This window comes from Tursiops truncatus, chromosome 2 (genome assembly GCF_011762595.2).
Source record: "Tursiops truncatus isolate mTurTru1 chromosome 2, mTurTru1.mat.Y, whole genome shotgun sequence".
Taxonomy (NCBI): domain Eukaryota; kingdom Metazoa; phylum Chordata; class Mammalia; order Artiodactyla; family Delphinidae; genus Tursiops; species Tursiops truncatus.
The window spans coordinates 13,223,649-13,240,295 of record NC_047035.1 but is presented as its reverse complement, the minus strand read 5'-3'; the positions used below and the strand labels follow the sequence as shown (position 1 = coordinate 13,240,295).

Sequence of the window (16,647 nt, the reverse complement as noted above, 5' to 3'; positions counted from 1 at the left end):
TGTCTGATACGAGAATTGCTACTCCAGCTTTCTTTTGATTTCCATTTACATGGAATATCTTTTTCCATCCGCTCACTTTCAGTCTGTATGTGTCCCTAGGTCTGAAGTGGGTCTCTTGTAGACAGCATATATACCAGTCTTGTTTTTGTATCCATTCAGCCAGTCTATGTCCTTTGGGTTTTTTTTTTTTTTTTTTTTTTTGGCGGTACGCGGGCCTCTCCCATTGTGGAGCACAGGCTCCGGACGCGCAGGCTCAGCGGCCATGGCTCACAGGCCCAGCCGCTCCGCGGTATGTGGGATCCTCCCGGACCAGGGCACGAACCCGCGTCCCCTGCATCGGCAGGCGGACTCTCAACCACTGCACCACCAGGGAAGCCCCAGTCTATGTCTTTTGGTTGGAGCATTTAATCCATTTACATTTAAGGTAATTATCAATATGTATGTTCCTATTACCATTTTCTTAATTGTTTTGGATTTGTTATTGTAGGTCTTTTCCTTCTCTTGTGTTTCCTGCCTAGAGAAGTTCCTTTAGCATTTGTTGTAAAGCTCATTTGGTGGTGCTGAACTCTCTTAACTTTTGCTTGTCTGTAAAGGTTTTAATCTCTCTGTAGAATCTGAATGAGATCCTTGTTGGGTAGAGTAATCTTGGTTGTAGGTTTTTCCCTTTCATCACTTTACATATATCCTGCCACTCCCTTCTGGCTTGCAGAGTTTCTGCTGAAAGATCAGCTGTTATCCTTATGGGGATTCCCTTGTATGTTATTTGTTGCTTTTCCCTTGATGCTTTTAATATTTTTCTCTTTGTATTTAATTTTTGATAGTTTTATTAGTATGTGTCTCGGCATGTTTCTCTTTGGGTTTATCCTGTTTGGGACTCTCTGCACTTCCTGGACTTGATTGACTATTTCCTTTTCCATGTTAGGGAAGTTTTCAACTATAATCTCTTCAAATATTTCCTCAGACCCTTTCTTTTTCTCTTCTGGGACCCCTATAATTCGAATGTTGGTGCGTTTAATGTTGTCCCAGAGGTCTCTGAGACTGTCCTCAATTCTTTTCATTCTTTTTTCTTTATCCTGCTCCCTGGCAGTTATTTCTACCATTTTATCTCCCAGCTCACTTATCCATTCTTCTGCCTCAGTGATTCTGCTATTGATTCCTTCTAGAGTATTTTTAATTTCAGTTATTCTGTTGTTCATAACTGTTTGTTTGCTCTTTAGTTCACCTAGATCCTTGTTAAATGTTTCTTGTATTTTCTCTATTCTGTTTCCAAGATTTTGGATCATCTTTACTATCATTACTCTGAATTCTTTTTCAGGTAGGTTGCCTATTTCATCTTCATTTATTTGGTCTTGTAGGTTTTTACCTCGCTCCTTCGTCTGTAACATATTTTTTTGTCATTTTTTTTTTCTTGATGGGTGGGGCTGTATTCCTGTCTTACTGGTTGTTTTGCCTGAGGCATCCAGCACTGGTGTTTGCAGGAAGTTGGATAGAGCCAGGTCTTGGTGCTGAAATTAGGGTCTCTGGGAGGCCTCACTCCAATTAATAGTCCCTGGGGTCTGAGGTTCTCCGTTAGCGTTTTGGACTCAGAGCTCCCACCACAGGAGCTCGGGCCTGACCTCCAGCCTGGGAACCAAGATCCGCAAGCTGGTCATGGTAGCTAGGGTTCCGGCAGGATTAAAACCTGCAAAGTTGGAGGAAAAAGCACCCTTCAACATGAGAGTATGCGGTTCCTGAAGGCTACCCAGATGTCTTACATTCAGTAGGCAGTTGGGCATAACTGATAAGGAACTCAAGAAAGAGACCTAAGCTGAAAATAGAGCCTTGGATGGTAGTCCAAGCCATGATATTTGATTTCCCAGGAAGAGTATATGCAGAGTTAGAGGAAAAGAGGGCTGACAACAGACTACCAGTATGTAAGAGACAAGCAGAGGGATGGAGGCCAGTGAAAGAGGGAGGTGGGGCAGTCAGCGACAGAGCAGAGCCAGGAGGAAGAGCACAGTATCACTGGGTAAAGGAAGGGCAGAGCCCATGCTCAAGCGCCAACCACTCTAAAGGGGTTAAGTAAGATTAAGCAGAGACATTTCCACCAGATTATGAGAACCGGGAGACATTAGTAACTTTAGAGAGAACACTTTTGGTGGGGAGATTGAGTTGGAAGCCTGATGGTACAGCACATCAGAGTGAACAGAAGATAAAGAAGCAGAAACAGCTGGTATAAACTGCTCTCTCAACATCTGGTGGGAAAGGGAATGATAGCAAAAACTAGAGAGCCACGGAGGATTTTTTGTTGTTGTTAACAAGATGGTTCAACTGTGTTTGTGGGAAGAGGAGCCTGAGGATCAGGGAAAGAGGGGAAAAAATAGAGTGAGTTCTCTGAAGATTTCAAAAAGAGGTGTGAGAGCACAATATGACTCAATCATCTTCATTTAACATGCCTGGATTTGTTCTTCACATACCAACTAGGAAATACGTAGTTAGCATCTAATTTACTGGGACCAAACCAATGAAGTTGTAAAATAACTTTTCTTGTAAAGCCTTACATTTTCTTACTGAACACTGCAAAAACAAAAGCATCTTGGACTAATTTAGTTTCAGTCAAAAGGTGACAATGGTATGCAGTGAGAAAAAAATCTTTCTCTGCTATTTCAGTTCTTTTTTCCCTTTTTGTCAGGGAGAAATAATTTATAAAACACTTTACCAGATAAACTCTCATTTGGGGGTGTCCGGCATTGTACTGACAGCACATACACAACTCTGAAATCTAAAATCTTTAACCCGTCTGCAGGGTCCAGTTAGCCCCATCCTGAGGACTACGTGAGACCTTGAAACTAAGCTAAGTGGCTAGCACATTAGTTTCCTTTTAACTGCGCTGTGGTAAGCTATTCTGAAGCTGTTTAGATTTGTGGTTGGGCCTCAAACCATGTCTCTGGACAACATTCTGCTGGAGGCAGAACAAAGTTATATTTAATATCTGTGTACTTTAAAACAACGCTGACCACTTTTTCTCTTATTGCTGGGGTCACTTGCCCTTAAGACTCACTGTACTTTTGGTGTATAAACAGCAGTGTTTGCTTATCCAATTGATTCTGCAATTACATGATTGAGCCAATATGAAAACTGAGTCAATAAGAAATGCTTATAAAGCAATAACAACCAGGCTTTTTTTTCCAATACATGTACCAAATAAATTTAACTAGGAAGAACTGAACTAAATATAAAACACTTCAAAAAGAAGAAAAAGAACATTATGCTTACTAAGAGTTTTGGCATGATCCAGAGAACATGTTCAGGGAATGACCTCTGTGGAAAGCACGGAAGCATTTTAATGGCTATGCCTGAAAACCTCTTTCTGTACGTTGTTCTACAACATTCTACCATAAAATTTCATCTTATGGTACGTGAATTCTGTGTCAGGACTTCCCTGGTGGTCCAGTGGATAAGACTCTGTGCTCCCAGTGCAGGGGTCCGGGGTTCAATCCCTGGTCGGGGAACTAGATCCTGCATGCACGCTGCAACAAAGATCCCACGTGCCGCAACTAAGACCCGGTGCAGCCAAAATTAATTAATTAATTAATTAATTATTGAATTCTGTGTCAACTTTTTGTGTTTTTCTTTATCTAAAAAAATTTTAAAGGCCAGAATAACACTGTTTTAAAACAATGAAGCTATTTTTCTCTTCTTGAATAAAGAATTGCCTTTCTTCACAATTCAAAGAAGAAACAAAAAATCCAGGTGCTCAAAACTCCTGTTATCTTCCTGCCACCAAATCTACAAATGCACCTGTATCCGCCCCCTCTTCCCTTATCATAATAGAAGCAATGGGCCTTCTCCTAGCAGAGGCCAATTGCCGCCCTCCGATCCCCATGTCCCCCTTCTCAGGGACCTTGATCCTCTCAGCTATCCCCTCTTGTTTTGTATTTTCAGTATCTCTTTCTGTTTCTCCCTCTCTCTCTTTCTCTGTAATGGATTCACACTAAATGTGTTCTAGCATCACTCATCTTAAAATAACAAAAAGTAACCCTCCCCCTGAACCACACATTCCCCTCTGGTTAAGTCGGAACCAAGCCTCTCAAAAGTTTTCACTTGCATCCACTCCTCAACCCATTCCAATCTGGCCTCTCCCACCAAATCTCCACTAAAATTGCTCTTGATAAGGTCATTACCTGCTCAGTCAAATCTGACACATAACCTTTGAAGCACTTTTTCCTCCTTGCCTTCCCCAACACCACAACTTTTCTAGGTTTTCTTCTGGGTTTTTTTCTGGCTGTTCCTCCTCTGTATTCTTTCTCAGCAACTCCTTTCTGATCCGTCCTCTACATTTTGGAGTTTTCAGGGCCCAGTTCTGAGTCCTCTTCCTTTTTCCATTTGACAATTTCTCATAAGATGATCTCTCTACACCTGGGCTTTAAAGTCATCTAAATGCCAGTGATGCTAGAATTTCTACCTGCAGCCCAGACATCTTTTCTGAGCTCCAGACCCATGTCCCACTGATGAATGAAAGCACAATAGTTTAGATGAGCCTGGGGGCCAGACCACTTGGGCTTCAAAACTAGTCCTTCTACTGACTTCCGGGGTGATCCTGTGCAAGTTGGTGACCTTTACAGTTTCCCCATCTGTAAAATTAGAATAATAATAACAGTACTTACTTCATAAGTGATTGTGTGGATTAAGCGAGTTGATAAAAGCACCTATTGATCCTTTGTAGCACATAGCAAGGTTTCATTACCATGATTACTATTACCATATGTGTCCATTAGAATATGTCAAAGGTATCTCAAAACTTGACCTGTATACAACTGGGTCCTATCTTTTCCGCCCACTCCAAATGCAACTCCCCTGGTTCACCATCTGTGAGTTCTAAGGCAGAATTCTAAGATGACCCCAATGACCCTTTGCATGACCTCCTTCCCTTCAGTGACTGAATATGATGAAATATCACTCTTAGGATAAAGGGATTTTGTTGCAGATGTAATTAAGGTCCCAACTCAGTTGACCTCACGATGGGAAGATTGTCTAGGTAGTCTGATCTAATCACATGAAGCCCAGAGAAGATCTGGAAGTCAGAGAGTCAAAGCACGGGAAGCATGTGACACACCTTTGATGCCTGAAGATGGAGGGGCCAAATGAGAAGGAATGCAGATGGCCTCTACCAGCTGACAAAGGCCCCCGGCCGACAGCCATCAAGGAAACTGAGACCTCAGACCAATGACTACAGGAACACAAATCTGGCAACTACAGCAATGAGCTTAGAAGTGGACTTTCACCCAGAGCCTCCAGACAAGCACTGTGTCTGGCTACCATCTTAATTTCAGCCATGCCATGGAAAATTTTAACTTACCAAATTGTGAGCTGATAAATGGGTGCTATTACAAGCCGCTAAGTTTGTGGTGATCTGTTATGCGGCCACTGAAAATTAATACACCATTTGAACAAATGGTACCTTCAAACATATGTTTGTTCCAGCTCGAAAATCCCATATCACTACCACACCAAGTTCTGCTGATTCTGTCTCCTAAATATATCTCAAGTATATTCATGATTCTTAATCTCTAATTGTTACCCAATCCAAACTTGTATATTCCATCTGAACTTCAGCAATAGCCTCCTAACTGGTCTCCCTTCAGACAATCTTTCCTTCCATCCTCCTCACAGCAAGGGAGTCATTTTTTACAGTACAAAACTAATCTCTGAAAAATCCTTCAACAGCTTCACACTGCACTCAGGATAACGCCTGAATGCCTCATCATCACCTACAGAACCCTGCACGAACAGCCCTGGCTACCTTCTCAGCCCCGTTTCCTGTGACTTTCCTGCTTGGACACGATGCTCAAGCCACAGAGACCTTTCTTCCAGTAACCCCAGTGTGCCAAGCCATTTCCCACTTCAGGGCCATCTGTGTTACTTCCTTTGTCAGAAATGCTTAACCTCCCCCCCTACTCTTCACCCCATGATAGCCAGGGCCTCAGCTTGAACATTCCCACTTCCCTCACCCATCCCCTGAGGCCCGGCCACCCTGTTAGACTCTCTCATAGAACCTGTACTTCTTCACCGTTTATCACAATTGCAATCATATGGTTAGTTGCATGATTATGTATTTAAGGTCCTTCTCTTAGGTATAGTTCAATGAAGGTAGAAGCCATGTCTAATTTGTTCCCTGCTAAAACCCAGCATCTGCTATGGTGCCAGGCACACAGTGTCAACAAATCCTTAATGGATGAATAAAACCGTGGCTGCTTTGCCCAACTTATACATGACAAAATTATGTCAAAGTTACAAGTTTGATTTGTGTGTGCCCATTAGATTTGTCCTACTCTAGCCCTAATTATGATGTTTCCTTACAAACAAAGGACAGTGGTATAAAGGAAAAATGGGCAACTTCATGGGAAAGGGTTAATGCAAATCTACTGCTAAGTGTTCATGCCCTCTTAATGCAACACCATTCATTTAGATATGAAGTGCAACATTATCCTTATTATGTATTTTAAATAGTTTTTCCTTTAGGAAAAACATATAATTCCACTCCAGTACCGAAGTGGTTTGAGGACAGAGTACTTCAGTTGACTGAATTTTCCTATTAATGATGGGATATTCCACTAATGTAGAAAACTGCCTGGTACAAAGACAGCCCTGTGTATGACTTCCACCATCCTGCCAATAAAATTTCTTTTTAAAAGTATGCCTTGATTTTATTGATTTCTCATTATGTATTTTTAAAAAACTCTAAAATGGTATTAATTAATCAGAGACCTCACTTTTTTTTCTTTTTAGAAGAAATATAAAAATAGCACGAACATCACAACAAAGATTTTATTTAAGAAGCAAAATACTGGGTAGAAAGTCAAATATCTTTCCATATTGTCCATCTTACTCATGGTTTGTATCTATGTGTTTGTATATAAATGCATTTAATTATATATTTACCTAATTCCTGTCTTGGCCCAGAAAAGACTTAAGGCAAAATAACTAAAGCATAAGAAAAGAAGAAAGAAAAATAAGAAGAAAGATTAGGGACAGAAAATGACACCAGGAAGAGGCTCAAGATGCATGCCAGACCACAATTTTATGTGGTGTAGGCTTGAGATGTGAAGCATTCTAGCCACCAACTTGATAAAAGAGGTCTGCTCCAGGGATCCACTTCACAGCATTCCTATGAAAAACAGAAGAGCTGGTCAAAGCAGCTCAGCTAGACTTGGTACTAAGATCAGAAAGGAATGTCTTCTTGGGGATTCCCTAGAGACGACATCATTCTACTTCTACTAAGAATGACATTTGTTACCATTTTCTACTAAATAGTTGTCTAAATGACTAACTGCTTCATATTGTTATCCTATTCAGTTACCCAAGCCTGAGGCAAAATTATCTCCTGGTTCATCCAATCTTAAGCAAGATGTGTTAGCTCCCTATTGCTGCTGTAAAAAATTACATAAACTTCATGGTTTATGAACAACATAAATCTGTCTTATTATAGTTCTAGAGATCATAAGTCTCAAACCAGGTCTTAAGGAGCTAAAATCAAGTGACAGTAGAGCTGCATTCCTTTTGGACACTCCAGGGGACTATCTTTTCTTCACCGTCTAGAGCCTGCTCACGTGCCTTGGCTCATGGCCCCCTTCCAGTAACGGCTTCAGTCCAATCTCTGATGCCACTGTTGCATCTTCTCTCCCTCTATTTCCATTCTCACAACACCTTCTCTCTGACCTGCCGACCTCCCTCTCATAAGGACCCTGTGATTACATTGGACCCACCTGGATAACTCCCCATCCTTAATCACATCTGCAAGGTCTCTTTGCCACGTACAGAAGCATTTACAGGTTAGGACATGGACATCTTGGGGAGAGGAGGTGCATTTTTCAGCCTACCACACAAGACTCTATTTACCTGTTTGCAGCTACCTGCAATTTACAAATTGTAATGATGTGTCAGAAAAATAACAATGTAAGGCCCAATTTACATAATAACAGTAAAGCCACAAATGGAAAACTTAATCAAAAGTTTTTTTATTTCAAGAGTTAATCATAGGATTCTTTTAAGTACCAAGTTCACCTTCTTTATTCCAAATAATTTGATATACAAAAATATTATTTACACAATGTTTTGTCAGGAACGCACTAGTTATATAAAAAGAAGCACACTGCCACAAAAACTTGAGTGTGAAATAAATAAAACTGCAATACCAAGTACTGTGTCAAAAATCGGGAACTTTAACTCCCTATTCTCTCTGCAGTCACAGGGCAGTGTGCCTACTGAGTACTAAAAAAAAAAAAAAAAGTGAACTAGCCAGCTCACTCACAACTTTAGGAAGGTATAAAGTCCAGAGAACTTCCTTGACTTTTTGGAGGAACCGATATAGCTGAACCCATGGGGGCACTGCTAGAGACAAACAAAATGAGGGCAAGATTCTATTTTAGACCTTATTCATCTTCCCTGAAAAACAAGAGGAATGTAGGAGTGCTCATACCACTGAGGTGCACCAAGATCTGTAAATCATTACAGGAGCTCAAAGGAGAAAACTGTGACAACCCCTCCCTCCCACAGCATTTTGGGATTGACATCTCTCAACAGTGTATTTAATTGTGAAGCTTCAGTCAACACATGATGCTATTATGCTAGATTTTCCCTAGAGGAATTTTCACCAAGCATTATCTTCTTTTTCAGGGTAAGAATTCAATCCTGCCCATCAGATCACTTATGTCTCCAGGAAGCTGAGATTTCATGATTTTTTTCTTGCTTTGCAGTACAGGTTAATGTTGGGTCTGATACAACAGTCGACTTGTCACCTGAGAAGCTTCCCACCAGCAACCCCCGCCCCCGTTATAGACTGCAAACACAAAATATACTTGAATCCCCCTTGATTTAAGGGCTGAGATGCCACTTACTTTGCCCAAATATATCATTTTCTTTTCTTTTTTAAATTTATTTATTTATTTATTTTTGGCTGCGTTGGATCTTTCTTGCTGCGTGTGGGCTTCTCTTGTTGCGGAGCACGGGCTCTAGGCACACAGGCTTCGGTAGTTGTGTCACGTGGGCTCAGTAGTTGTGGCTCACAGGCTCAAGAGTGCAGGCTCAGGAGTTGTGGCACACGGGCTTAGTTGTTCCACGGCATGTGGGATCTTCCCAGACCAGGGCTCGAACCTGTGTCCCCTGCATGGGCAGGCAGATTTTTAACCACTGCGCCACCAGGGAAGTCCTAGATCATTTTCTTAATCTCTAAAACTCATGGTAGAAATAAGAGATTTTCTTATAAGTCTAGGCTCTACAGAATTAAGATAGGGTACTATCAAAAACCTATTTATATTTTGACCATCCAATGTATCCTATAAAGCTAAAGATAGAGCACAAGTTCTGCCTACTCTTCTCAAGGTGAGGAAAGTGTGAAAAAAAGGGAAAAGTACAAACACAAAATATATTTATACATGTATAATATAAAAAGGAGAGCTGCATTGTTCTCACAGATAACTAAGATTGTCACTGAAATTTTTCTGTGTCCTTTTGTAGATAATCATTATGTTCCTAAAAAGTTACGTATAAATAAAATCATTATAAATGGAATCATATTCAAAGAGTATCAGGGAATTCTTTTTCAATGGGATTCAATCATGAATCCTCTGGCAAAACAGAATTATCTTTTAAAGTAAATCAGCACTTCTGACTTTTGTCTATACCAAGATTTCCATAGAAGTTCCACTGAAGACCAACTTAATGCTGGTAAGTACTTTGGATATAACTCAGTCCAACACCTTTACTTTATGGATCAGTAAACTTAGGCTCAGAAAGGCGAAATGATTTATCTCAAGTCACACAGCAAGTTTGGGGCAGAGCCAGAAATATAATCCACCCTCAACCTCTGTTAGCCTTTACTTAGAAGACCCTAAGTATGGATGACAGCAATCAAATATGTACGATCTTTAATTGGAGGCAGAAATCAATCAAGCGTATTTTGGGGAAACCAGACGGAGACATGACAGAAAAACAAAACTAGAGACAAATACCTCTTATGAATATAGACACAGAAATCCTCTACAAAACACTAGCAAACTGAATCCAGCATGGTGTATAAAAAGAATTATACACATTACCAAGAGGGATTTATCCCAGGAATACAAGTTTGGCTTAACACTCCAAAATTAATTAATGTAATACACCTCATCAATAAAAACAAACAAAAAAACCACGTGATCATCTCCCTAAATGCAAATAAAAATCCGATGCCTTTTCATGATTAAAAACACCCAAACAAATTAGGAAGAGAATTTCCTCAATCTAATAAAGGGTATCTATGAAAAACCCACAGCTAACTTCATACTTAATGGTGAAAGACTAAAGCTTTCCCCCGCTAAGATCAGGAATAAGACAAGGATGTGTGCTTTCACCAATTCTATTGAATACTGTGCTGAAGGTTCTAGCCAAGACAATTAAGCAAGAAAACTAAATAAAAGGCATACACATTGGAAAGAAGTAAAACTATCTCTATTTGCAGATGACGTGATCTTGTAAGACATCCAATAAGAAAACATTAGAACTAATATACTAGTTAGGCAAGGTTGCAGGATACAAGATTAATATACAAAAATAAGTTATATCTCTATATACTTTTAGTGAATGATCCAAAAATTAAACTAAGAAAATAATTATTTTACAATAGCAGCAAAAAGAATAAAATATTTAGGAATAAATTTAACAAAAGAAGTATAAACATATAGTCTGAAAACTACAAAATGTTGAAAGAAATGAAAGAAGATCTAAATTAATGGAAAAATATTCCATGTTCATAAATCACAAGATTTAATATGTTAAGATGGCAACACTCCCAAAACTGATCTACAGATTTAATGTAATCCCTACCAGAATCATAGTTGGCTTCTTTGCAGAAATGTTGACAAGCTAATTCTAAAATTCATGTGGAAATTCAAGGGATCCAAAATAGCCAAAACAATTTTGAAAAAGAAGAACAAGGCTGGAAGACTCACAATTCCCAATATCAAAACTTACTAAAAAGTTACAGTAGTCAAAACAGTGTGGTGATGGCATAAGGACAGACACAAAAATCAGTGGAATTGAATTGAGAGTCCAAAACTAAATCCATACATCTATAGTCAATTGATTTTTGACAAGAGTGCTGAGAAAACAAAATGGAAAAAGAATAGCCTTTCAACAAATGAAGCAAAAACCTAAATGTAACAGCTAAAATCATACAACCCTTAGAAGGAAACAGATATAAAATCTTTGTGACCTTGAATTAGTCAATGATTTCTTAGATACAATACCAAAAGTAAGAGAAAGAAAAGAAAAAAATTGGACTTCATCAAAATTAAAGACTATAGTGCTTCTAAGGTTATCACTGAGGAAAAAATAAAAGATAATCCACTTTATGGGAGAAAATATTTGTAAACCATGTATCTAAATACAGATCTAAGGGATCTGTATTTACAATACATAACTCATATCTCAATAATAAAAAAGACAAATTAACCAATTAAAAAGTGGGCAAAGGATCTGTATAGACATTTCTCCAAACATATACAAATGGCCCATGAGTACATGAAAAGATGCCCAACATCATTAGTCATTAGGAAACACAAATCAAAACTACAGTGAGATACCACTTCATACTCACTAGGAATGGCTATAAGCAAAAAGACCTACAATAACAAGTGATGGCGAGGATATGGAGGAACTGGAGCCCTTGCTACTAGAACTGTAAAGCAGTGAAGTCACTTTGGAAAACTTAAGTTAAACATAGACTTACCACGTGATCCAATAATTTTACTCTTAATATGTACCCAAGACAAATGAAAACATAGGTCCATGCAGAAACTTGTACACAAATGTACATAGCAGCATTATTCACAACAACCAAAAGGTTGAAACAACCCAAATGTCAATCAAATGATGAATGGATAAAATACAGTACAACCACACAATGAAATATTACCTGTCAATTTAAAAAATGAAGTGCTTACACACATTACAAATGGATGAATCTTGAAAATACTATGTTTAGTAAAAGAAGCCAGTGATAAAAGAGCACATATTATAAAGTTCCATAATAAGAAATGTCCCTAGGCAAATACACAGAAAGTAGAATTAGCAGTTGCCTAGGGTTGGGGATGGGTTGTGGGAATGTGGAGTGACCGATATAAATGGGTAAGACGTTTCTTTTTAGGGTGATGGAAAGTTCTAAAATTAGATTGTGGTGATGGTTGTGTAACTATAAAATTTATTGAATTGTACACTTAAAACAAGTGGATTTTATGGTATGTAAATTATATCTCAAAAAAGCTGTTTAACAAAAAAAGACATTGCAGCTTCCCCATCCAATCACTTGTTCTGGGGGAGCCAGCTGTCATGTCATGAGGACATTCAAGCAGCCCTATGGAGAGGTCCACATAGCAAGGAACTGAAGCATCCTGCCAACAACATGTGAGTGAGCTGTCTTGGAAGGGAACCTCCTGCCCCAGACAAGTCTTCAGGTGAATGCAGTCGTGGCCAACATCGTGACTAAAACCTCATGAGAGACCCTGAGTTAGAACCATCAGGCTAAGCAACTCCTGAATTCCTGACCCACAGAAATCATGTTGCTTTAGGCCACTAAGTTTTGGCATAATTTGTTGCACAGCAATAGGTAACTAATACCCCTTCCTTGACCCTCTCCTCAGTGTTAGGCTCTCTCTCCTAATGACAGATATCTAAGGAAATGTCTTCCCAGCAACCCTTCCTCTTCTAAGAGTTTAGTTTCCCCCCCCCATCCATATGTTCACCATAGTAGCTGTCATGTTAGTAGAACATGATCCTATTCCCTGGCCTTAGTTGAACAATCCAAAAGTAGGCACCTTACCAAAGCCAGGCTAATAAAGTCCTTCGCTAATATTTTTGTACCTGAAGCTGATAAAAAGGCAGTGTCTCTCTGGTACCGAGAGCTGTAAGATATAAAACTTGGGGTCTGTCAATAGCCATGTTCCTTCCCACGTGGAAAAAGGTGAACAGCAGTGGAGAGGAATGAAGCCATCACATAGAGACAAGCAAAGAAGCAAAGATTCAAGATGGAGAAAGTACAGACAGCATCAGTCTCTGGTTCCAGGGATTCCTGATGCAACTCAGTCCTTTCAGTGGGAAGACCACACGTGTCTTGTAACCCCAGCATATAAAACAGAACTCAGTACATAAGAGGTAATGAAATACTTATTGAATAAATGAATAAGATAACCCTTCCAATAGTACCCCCTCTTTTTTGTTGCTGTGGTTCAACAGAGTTAGATTTGAAACCTAGAAGTCCTAAACCTCTTCTTTGCTAACTTTATACTCTGTATATCCTTCTATTATTACATTATGACAATATATCCTAATTACTGGTTTACATGGCCTCCTCCCCTACCATCAGAGGGCAAGAAATTTTCTCATTTTTTTGTATCATCAGTACCATTTAGCCTAGAAAACAGAAAGTGTCAAGAAATGTTTAACTGATCTAATCAATCCTTTACTCTTGTGATCTTCAGATTTGCATGCAACCAACATCTCCTGAGCGCCTAATCTGTGCCAACCAAACCAACAGTCTCATTCAATTTTCACACTCGGTAGATGAGAGAAGTGAGTGTGAAAGAGTTGAATTGACTTGCCCAAGTCTACATAGCTAGTAACTGGCAGAGCTGGGATTTGGAACCAGGTCTTCCAATTTCATGTCCAGGGATGCCATGCTACTTGGTCTACACTATTGGAACACTTTCCATGTTCTTATATGTAACTTGTTGCCTCTTCACTCATCCTACAGCAGACAATACAATGTTGAGCACAAACGGGCAATCGCCAGCTGCTGACTTGATATGACTATATGCTTGTCCACATTTTGAGAAGCAAGGGACCACATCAGATCAAATTACTTTGGTGCCTATTATAGCATCATGTGCTGACAGGGGCCCAGTTGGCTGAAGATGAGAGAATCTTTCAAGCTATATTTTAACAGTGTTTTTGACCACTATATCCGGTCAGTTGTTCCAGCGTTCAGCAATAAATCAAAGTGACTGTTCATTTCCTTTGACAGTTAACAGTACTAATGAATTCAGTATAATCTCACCATCCATCAGAAAAATTTCTAAAATGCAAGCTTGAAGCTGATGATTCACAGAGTAGAGAAGGGGAAATAAAGCAGTTCTCATTGTTTTCTACAAAACTAGCATTGTAAAAAAATTTTGAAAAACTAGTATTGTTTGCAAAATCCAGAAACTGAGCAGTTGGTTGACTACTAATAAAGTAGGTTGCTCCTTGGTCATTTAGCAAAAATCTGCTTGCTGCACCACTGTCAACTGCTGACGAGCATATGATTTCAAGTAGCTTTTGCTGTACAGAACGAGTCTACATACATAAATCAGTGAATCGTTATGTAAGAAAAGAAAAAGAAATTCAAAATTTCCACACCAGAAAACACCTGACACTGAGCCCGGCAAAAATCAGATATTAATACTGAATAAATGTTTACTGAATAAATCATTGAATAACCCTTTGAAAACATCAGTTGTCTATTAAATTGAGAGAGAAAAATCAAACCAGCCAAACATACACAGGTTACATTAGGAACTCCAAAAAATTATGGAGTAACTGGCTCAAGATATATAACAAATTCACAATGACCAAAAAAAAAAGATTTTAAGCCAATGTTTAAAAATGTTGAAATAAGTAAGCATGCATTTGACATCCCTCTTAAATTAAGTCACCACACTGGCACTCAGTGTAACGCTAACCAGCAATAACAAAAAAATAAAAGAACAGGTGACAGATCTAACTTTGCAATCTGTTCCAAACAGTTAACAAGGTGGTTGTTTCAAGGCACGCACTTGAAACCTGCTATTTAAGCTCTGTGTCTCCACAATAAAAGAATATCCCAATATGCCAAAGAAGCTGAATCAAAAGCCTTAATAAACACAAGAACATTTAATAGTAATAATGAACAATTCATTAAAATGTATTATCTGTTCAGAAGTGCAAAAGGATCTCTAATAGGAGACTGGGCTCCACATATATAAACCCAACCTATACTGATTAGTCCGAATAAGCATTTTCCAAAATGAACAACCCATAACGAATAACGTAACAAGTATAAAGCCTGGGACGACTCTAGTGATCGCAAACATCAGAACGTGAGCGCTTAAGCTGTATAGTTAGCCGCTTTTACCTACAGCTTCAAATTTACTGAGCCTTCTTCTCAAGAGACCTTTGAAAGAAATTTAAGGCCAAGTATAGTATTTCATGATGATTGCAAATAAAGGCACTCAGTCCCTGAGCCCGCGATCCCTCTTTATATCACTAGAGACTGGACTGCTGAAAAGGCCGGGGGAAAGCCACCCTTTCATCTTGCACAGGACCGCAGCACCTTAGGGACCCCTCTACGGAAGCAGAGCAGCGGAGAAGTGAGTCATGCTCCAAAACTAAGCGTCGTTCACCCTACACTGAGGAAGGCGCACCTTTCACCCTAGACAGGATGCAGTGACAGATGTGGCACCTGTGCGGGAAGGGGGCGCGAAGACATCCTCAGAGTCAGTGCCAACAGGCAGCTGTGGGCTGCTCCGCGGGCCCTAACGCCCCGCGCCCGCCGCTCATTCCCGGGCTGGGGAAAACTTTCCGCCAGCTCCCCTCGGGCGCGCCCCCACCTCCCGGGACCCCCGGGCTCCCGCCCCGTCCGGGAGGCCCCGCCCAGGGCCCGCCCCCCGCGCCCTCGGCACGGCCCCGTGACCCCAGCCCGAGCAGACCCCTGCGTGCCCTCAGGGCGCGCCCCCACGCCCAGTCCGGCCGGCAGAGGGCGGGGTCGCTCACCCGTCCGCAGCTCGTGCTTGACAGTGAGGAGCTGCTCTCCCCCGGCGCCGCCGTCCCTGCTGGTGTCTGTGGCGCCGCCACCGCCGCTGCCGCCCTCCTCCTCCATCTTCTCCCTTTCCCGATCCCGCGGGGTCCTCCGAGGGGACCCGGGAGACAGCGGACGCCCGGGCCCTCACAGCTCCCGCTGCAGCCCCAGGAGCCGAGGTGCGGCGGCTCCAGAACTCGGACGCCGAGACGAGTAGCTTTCCCGCTCTGGCCGCACGGCTAGCTCCTCCGCCTCCTCCCCCTTCGGCGGGCACCGCTAGTACCGCGCAACCAAACCGCCCTCTGCTTCACCGCCTCCTCCGTCAAGCTGCTCCGCCCACAGCCAGCAAGGTAGCCACAGCCATTCGAGCTGCCATCGCTTATTGGGCAGAGGGCGCGCGCATCTGTCAGCGCCGGCTCCCATTGGACAGTCGTCTCTGACGCGTCACGAACCGCCCCGCCCCTCTCCTCGAATTGTTGTTGCTTGGCGGAGTGGCAGGAGAGGGAGGAGCGCGACCGCTCCGATTGGTGAGACCGGAGTTCTGCCCCGCCCGTCTCCGCTGGTGCGCACGCGCAGTCAGAACGTTCCCGTCCCAGACATTCCCAGAACGGTCACACCCCTCATTCCCCAGCTTCGATCTGTTAGTAAACAGTGTCTAGTAGTCAGGAGACGCTCGGGATCTGTGATTGGCTATTGCCGAAAGAGGCGGTGAGAGCTGATTGGAACGTTTGGTCCGCCAGTCACCGTGGACAGAGGAGGAGCTTAGAAGAAAGCACTTCTCACGCACGTGTTTGCAGACGTACCTGATGGTCCCTGGCAGC

At 41.4% G+C, this 16,647-nt stretch overlaps 1 protein-coding gene across 3 annotated transcripts in view; it reads right to left on the bottom strand.

Annotated features, from left to right (window-relative positions):
* Positions 1–16,064, bottom strand: part of RPS6KA5 (ribosomal protein S6 kinase A5) — a 181,935-nt gene extending 165,871 nt beyond the window's left edge. For 2 of the 3 annotated variants that reach the window (XM_019919047.3, XM_019919058.3), the window contains exon 1: positions 15,802–16,063. In XM_019919047.3, the coding sequence (XP_019774606.1) occupies positions 15,802–15,907 (106 nt within the window). In that variant the 5' untranslated portion in view covers positions 15,908–16,063. Of the gene's footprint in view, positions 1–15,801 lie in introns of all 3 variants that reach the window. The other variant, XM_073800118.1, reaches the window with a different exon arrangement.
* Positions 16,065–16,647: the final 583 nt, after the last annotated feature.